Raw genomic sequence first — 7,559 nt, 5'->3', positions numbered from 1 at the left:
ACTATTACACAGTGCACACAGCATCTCTTCTATTGCTTTTACAAACTTACATATTCACTATAAATTTGTGACAGGAACTATATGGATATGCTCCAGAAGACTACATACATCTTAAAACTACAATGACATATCTAATTTCAGTAGGACTTAGGTAAGGTAATACCTCTACATGTCAACAGGGGGCGTTATTATTCTATGAACTACGCAACGGTTAACATACTCAGGTGACAAAGGAATGCAGATACAAAACAACTTAATAGACGTGTTGATTAGTCATTGTAGTGACACACGCAGTTGTTGTCATAGCATTAAAAATGTTTTATTCTTTCATCATCAAATGATACAAAAGTGTTTAAATAACAGACAAGTTAAAAATAAATTTCCAATATTTGTACATTGATAAATTAACAATCGTCCAAAAGCATTTACAGTCATCTTCAGTGGTTCTCATCATATATAGGCAGTGTAATGTTGAGTATTTGAAGGCACAACTTTGATTGTTTAGACATGTCACTTGAACCTCAGTAGTGAATGGGGCCAAGCATTAAGACTGTTTAAAAGGCAAACTGCATTAGCTCATTTGGGATTTGGTCAGCGCTCTAATTCAATTCTCTTTAACTCAACGTAATGTTTGTTTGACATTGGTAATGTAATAAGTGTGCCATACTAGTCTGAGAAACACTGCTGTTTGGCTTGTCCAGAAACAAGCGCACAATTCACTCATCCTTTTGTAGACAATCCAGTCATGTAGAAAACAGTTGTCTCATAAGAAAACCTACATATGAGTGTCTACAAAATGCGCTAGCAGCCCTTCTGTACTGTTCTACTTTACATTCAAAGAGTTTATTATTATACTACTTCAGATTGTCAGGCAAACTTCCTTTACACAGGACAACATTGCATGGTTTAGTGTGGTCGGATCAATAGTAGGGACTTGATTGTCTATGAACAGAAACATGATGCAGGATTGGAGGATTATACAAACTGTATATGATTGAACTGCAGAGTATTTAGTTTGACCTGTCTGGTCATTTCTGTTTTGAGCCAATATATTGTGTGTAGTGCTTCATACTATACGGTAATGTCTTTTGGCCAGTGATTGTCTAATAACCTCTAATTCTTCGCTGGCCTTGGGGCCTGTGTTTTGAAAAGAGGGCAGAGGGAATAATTTCATTTCCTGGATTTCATGGTTACACACTGTATATACAGTACAAGGCTGCTCGGTGAGTGCACTCAGTGCTGGAAGTTAACAGACATTCTCTGAGTCCGCTAAGGTAAAAAGCACAAACCTACATTTCCCAGATGCCCTAAAGCTTTCACATTTATAGCTCAATAAAAGGCACAGCTGGACTACTCTCCTTAGGGTCACATATATCACTAGTGCATGCATAATGCACATACCCAAGACATTGAAAAGCTTGTGGTTTTTGGTTTCTGAGATAGTGACATTTGGCTCCTTCATCAGGGAATTCTGCTCAAATTTGCTTCATCGCACTGCTGCAAAGTTTACACATTTTTTACAGTTGACTTTCCCTTGCACTTGAAGGCCAACTGGGAGTTTATGACAGATGGTTTTGGGAAATGTCATCCTGTATAATACCTGCACAAGAATCCTCCAGTGTAAAAGTGAAACTTCAGACGACCCGGACTGGGCCTGTGTTCGGCTGTGGAGGTAGACATGGGGCTACAGCACACAGCTGTCTCTGCTCATACTTCCTGTTCAGCCCTTCTGTGGCACTCTTTCCTTTGTTCCTCTCTCTGACCATAGGTCAGGTGAAGAGGCTTGGTGCCCTTCAGTGAACCTGCAGACCTCTGTCAGCGGGTCTGCGCATACACTGCTGATGCAGTAACATCCAGTGGCTTAGAAACCCCTGCCATCTCCTTATTGCATTTGCACATGAGTCTTTTGGCATCTCCAGGGTCTGTTGGCAACACTGAAGCTGGTTCAAAACTCCTCTTCATTCAGTACCGTTTCATACCACTGTCTCGTTTCCTTTGGCGGGTTTAATCCAGCCCTCACCTGGCGCTCTCTTGCCCCCTCTGCTGGCTCGGCTGTCCCTGAGCAGACGGGCAGAGCAGCGCTGCCAGGTGTGCAGAGTCTTTGCTGACCAGATCCACATACCTGATGTGATCCCAACTAGAAGTGACATGAAAATCCGTAGCATCTCTGAAGCTATGTATGAGTCTCTGGGGGTGGAACTGAACTCTGCCCAGTTGGAGAGCTGGTAGAGGTAACAGCCAATCACAGTGGAGGCTGGGACTGTGTAGAGCACAGAAAAGACCCCAATCTTCACCATCAGCCTCTCCAGCTTGTCTGTCTTGGCACCGTCCTTTTGCAGATTGGATCGGATCTTAAAGAGGGCTACCAGGCCAGCACAGATAAACAATGTTCCTATAGGAAAGAACATATCACAAGATCAGTAAATCTCAAAACATGTGTAGAGGAACATGCTGCTTAAGGATTATAATTATACAACATGAGAAATGATGAATTACCAATGAGAAGATAGGTAGCCAGTGGTGCAACAACAAATCCAGTGAGTGCCTCCTGTTGCATGTTTCCCACATAACAGAGTCCAGTGAGGTCGTCTGCATCTACCAGTCGCATTATGAGGATCACTATGGTTTTAACAGCAGGAATGGCCCAGGCTGCAATATGGAAATAGGAACTGTGCATTTCAATTGCTTCATGTCCCCACTTGAGTCCAGCTGCCAAAAACCATGTCAGGGTCAAAATAACCCACCTGCACAGAGCGGCAAAATTTTGGTTTGTTTAATGTTAAAAAAATAAATAAAAATCAGTTCTTAATGTGCCACATTTTGATACTAACCACAATGAGGACGCCATCCCAAAGAAGTAGAGGAGGAGGAAGACTATGGCACAACCAGTGCTCTTCAGGCCTTCTTGCACCAGTATGGGAACAGTTGTGGCATCTAGGTCACAGGAGACACGCTCCCTTCCCAGTGTCAGGCGTACCTGCACAAAAGTACACAAAACATGTGTTAATCTAAGGGCACTAACTGGAAGGTGGTCGCTTTGATTGTAGTAAAGGGCATGTAACTGTAGTTTCCATGGCTCTGTTGTACTAGTGGGCATTTTGTGGTGCTGGTAGAGACTTATGGCTTGGTATGAATGGAATGAATGGGTAATGGGCTAATATAAGTACGTAGAGACTCTCTAAACAATGAACATATTCATGGTTGATTATTGCATTATAAATATTATTTGAGTTCTTACCAAGTAAGCCACGCTGTAGAGGTTGCAACACATGGACAGGAAGATGATTGGCCTTTCCGGGTAGGAGAATCGTTGCGAGTCCAGGAGAAATGTTAAGACGGTCAGGGTAGTTGAGAGGAAGCAGAGCACCGCCCATACTGCCATCCAGGCGTCAGTGAAGACTTTGGCCCCTCTGCGATACAGGCCGCTGTCGTAGCCACACTGCAGAGCACAGCTGTCTGTCTGCTTGAGCCAGATGTATTGGTCGGGCAGTGACCCCAGTGTCTGGCACTCCTCCTCATGAGGCGGGTGGCGCACAGGGTGGTAGGGCGAGTCCTCATCGCCCGGGCCCTCCATACACATGTGGTTGTGGTCGTTCTGAGGCGGGAACAGGCTACAGTTCAGCATCTGAGGGAAAGGAGGGAATATGGTTTTCATTTCACCCAAATAAAAATACATAGACTTTCATGATCACATATGAACTAGTGCTATTACTCATTTGTTTAGCACAGTTACAAAACAGTTCTACACATCAGTCTAGGATGGTTCTCACTGAAAGCAGTCGGAACCAGTGATCTGAGTCTTCTAAGAAATACTTCACATTGATTGGTTGAACAGTACATCAGAACATCAGAACAGAACAGAACATCTCAACAGTAGAGATGAAAGAAAAGCACAGGCATCTTGCCAGTTGCACATTCTCCCTCTTCATGTTTTTCACACACAAAATAGTCTGTATTTCCTCTAAAATGAGCTAATGTGCGTCTGTCGGTTTCGCTATGTTTGTATTGGTTTGTTCGGAACTGGCTTCCGCCCAGCCCAAATCACAAACTCTCTAGCCAGAGCTGCAGGATTCTCAAGAGTTTGTGAACTCACAAAAATTGCAAGAATTAATCTTGCTGGCAAGGATAATATTATAAAAGTTCTATACAGAAATAACATGTAAGTGAAAAGATTTCTACTATAATAATTTTTTTGGTAATATTTACTATTATTATTATTATTATTATCATTGCTTACTCGTCTGGAAAGATTGTCATTAAACACAGAATTACACTTATTTTTTTATGTTATATCTTTGTCTATTTCTTATAAATGATACAATGTGTGAATCTGTGTACAAGTAACAGATTAACAACACATCATAAAAGGGAACTCTTACCTCTGGCCAAATGAAGCCAAACTCATTCAGAACTGGAAGACACTTCCTCTTCACAGACAGACACATGCTTTTACATGGACCAATGGGGATGGGCACTTTGTCTGTGCACATGGGCACATAGACGGAGCACAGGAAGAACTGGGAAGAGAAAAGGACCATGAATGTACAGTCTCGTAATGTCTTCTCTTTATACGACTTGTTGACATCGCATGACCAAGATAAGCTCATGCCATTTAATACTAAACTTATGGACACAATATGACAACCTTTTATCAAATAAAAGAGCTACACTCTTTTGGTGAGGTATATCTTGAGAATTTAAACAAGTGGACATATTTTATTTTTAACTTCTACAATATACTACATTTTTGTAACTTTGCCCAACTTTTACCCATACTAAGTTTGTTTACAATAAAGACAGAAGCTTTTCCTCCAGCATGAAGGAGTCGTGAAAGCAATTTTGAACAATTTTATGCTTTTTCTCAGTTAAGTCAGCATGTCCAGGTGTAAAATTGAGCCAGGGTCAAAAGAGCATCACTGTGCTACTTTCGTGTAAATGGAATTAAGTTCATACTTTGAGATGTTGGGAAAGTTTTAAATGGATTTTTCACTCAACAAATCAGAATTGAGAGACTATTAAATTTGGTTCCAATAATAAATCTAAAATAATAATAAAAATGCATTGGTCTAACTAAGAACAAGGTGCTTCTGGCTCAGAGGCTAGATTCAGTGATAAAGAAATCCCTTTCACAAATCAGAACTTGAACGAGGCCCAAGTGAAACATGAGTCCAAGGAGGGTGTCAAGGTTAAGAAATAAATACACTGGAAAATATGCAGCATGACTTATGTCTGTGAAGTTAGTTTTAGTGAATAGTCTGATGACATAACAACAAAATATATTTTTTCCTTAGACATAAGCTGCAGAAGTCTTAACGCAAAGTGAAATATTAAACTCAGGAACCATTTAACTTAATTTGTTGCTCTTTTTTGTGATCAATATCTGTTTAGCATAACTCTCTCTGGTATGGATCAGGTCTGCTCCTAAGTCATAGGGTTTCTGTTTACAGAGACTCTTGGTTTAAATGGTTTTATTATGTTTTTATGTATTCACAGTCTGTATTTGTTGTGGTCTTAAAGCAGTTCTCAAGTAAAAAGGTTACCATGAAGTAATATAACATGGGGTTTAAGTTGCCTACAACTTAAGACTATTCTTACAGCTATCACAATCTTGACAACCAGTATGCCACTTCTTCTACTACATTTTGTACTGTATATACATTCTTGTACCTGGAATTGCATGATTAAAAGTTTGTCTTATAGTTTTGTAATAAGACTTGTTTCCCAGTGCAAGTGGAGCATGCCCCTGCCATGAGTAATGTAGCACATTCAGGGTATTTTGCGCGACCGTTGGTAATGTGAGTGCTGCCACTTCTCTGCTAAAAGCTGCTCCGGTTACCAGTCAGGAAGCCTCCCATTAGAGCAAATGTTAGGGGATATAGTTTCCCTTTTCCCTTTCCCCCCTCTTTAGCATGCGTGCCTATGTGAGTGCATGTGCGTGTGTGAGAACGAGACAGCCAGCTAATCTTACAGGACAACTTTCAGCTGGACCAGGGCGCTTTGGGTTCGTTGTTCCCCTATGAGCAGATGGCCCTTTTCAAGGCATAATTTCATTGGTGATTTTTAAGAGGCAGATGCAGAAATACAGAAAGTTGTGTCATTCCACTAAAAGATTCTAAGACATGATCTCATTTTTCTTGCATGGTTCATGAGGCAAACAAGCAGCATTTGTCTTAGCGCACTGAGGGCACCATTGTTGGGTCAGTACAGTAAAAGCAAGGTCTGGGGACTCAGCTGTTGCTGTGCGGAGCATGAACTCCGAATATTAACCTACACAGAGGACTTTTTCATTGAAAGAAATGAGCGCAGTGGCACAAGAGGAAGACACCAGACGACTGGATGGGCCCATTTATAACGTTTTAATGCTATGGGAACGAGGTTTCATGCTTGCGTTATCACTGGCACCATCAGTCTGAACCTCCTTCAATAGTCGACTATTGCTGGTAGCTCCCTGTCATGTGCTCCTCTCTCTCAGCCTCACGCAGCCGCTCAAATATAGCCGATAGAGCGCCTCGACTTATCCCTGCCTTTTGAGTCCTGGATCAAGTTCCTCAATCAGGGCGAGTGACGTGCGCGCGTGTGTCTGCGCTTTTAATAACGGAGTTTGGTCTGTTATTTGGACTTTACCTTGAGTTGACTCGAGCAGCCGTACTGGATCAGCGGTGTAAACGTGGTCAACTGCAGTTCAGCGTCCGACTGCAGAACGTTGCCGACCAAGTTGGGCATCTTGGTGACGTTATAGCCCAGACCCTGGCACATGCTGATCCTGATGGGATCACAGGTCATCTCCTCTACATCGTCTCCATAACCCTGCACCACGCCGAGCGGACACAGCAGCGCAGACAAGACGGAGAGGACGGCTGCACGCATGAGCGCTAGCCCGGGCATGGTCACCACAACACAATATTAGTAGCCTATTAAATAAAAGTCCAAGTAAAATACAGTTTACGTTAAGGCAATGCTGAGTGTGTAGTCCACACTGTGCGTAAAGTCCGTGCGCTGGTATGACTATAATATTCCACTCCGCGCCATGTAGTTAATATCAGGTCCAAACAGCAGTCAGAGGGAAAAAAAAATCACTCGTTCACTTTTAACGTCACTGGATGTTATATTCCAATGCGTGTCCGCTGTGCCTTGTTTCACGTTGCGTCCACATGCGACAAGCAGCGGGGAGCTCGGAGCCTACTGCCTGCGAGCGTCCAGCGCTAAACTTTATTGTGTCTGTGAGGAGAGAGTGTTTTGTCCGTCCGGAGGAGAGCTGGCCAATCCGAGTGAGGGAGTAAGGTTTTCCCAACCAACCCGAGGCCAGGAGGCGGGATATCTGCTTCTGCTTCCCAGTGCTGTTGTAATCTTTATCTCACCTTTCTGCTTTCTTGTTTCATATTTATCAACATGTTTACAAACTAATAAGTCACACCAAAGTAATAGAGTTTTTGTATATAGCTTTTCATTGCCCATGTTCTTTATTTTAGCTATATTTAGATTACAGCAGGCATCTTGCATTTACTTTGGCCAGTGTGATTTTGTTCCCACATGTTCTAATTTTATATCAAACTTCCAAG

At 42.2% G+C, this 7,559-nt stretch overlaps 1 protein-coding gene across 1 annotated transcript; it reads right to left on the bottom strand.

Annotated features, from left to right (window-relative positions):
• Nucleotides 1-438: 438 nt before the first annotated feature.
• Nucleotides 439-7,217, bottom strand: fzd4 (frizzled class receptor 4). The gene is made up of 6 exons (XM_020940317.2): nucleotides 6,625-7,217; nucleotides 4,380-4,517; nucleotides 3,239-3,625; nucleotides 2,832-2,977; nucleotides 2,497-2,744; nucleotides 439-2,392 (listed from the first exon to the last, which is right to left on the bottom strand). The coding sequence occupies exons 1-6, from the start codon at nucleotides 6,883-6,885 to the stop codon at nucleotides 1,974-1,976; spliced, it is 1,599 nt and encodes a 532-aa protein (XP_020795976.2). The 5' UTR covers nucleotides 6,886-7,217; the 3' UTR covers nucleotides 439-1,973.
• Between the last annotated feature and the right edge of the window lie 342 nt (nucleotides 7,218-7,559).

This window comes from Boleophthalmus pectinirostris, unplaced genomic scaffold (assembly GCF_026225935.1).
Source record: "Boleophthalmus pectinirostris isolate CB_2022bp ecotype Guang Dong unplaced genomic scaffold, ASM2622593v1 HiC_scaffold_9, whole genome shotgun sequence".
NCBI lineage: Eukaryota > Metazoa > Chordata > Actinopteri > Gobiiformes > Gobiidae > Boleophthalmus > Boleophthalmus pectinirostris.
This window is presented reverse-complemented; position numbering and strand designations above follow the sequence as displayed.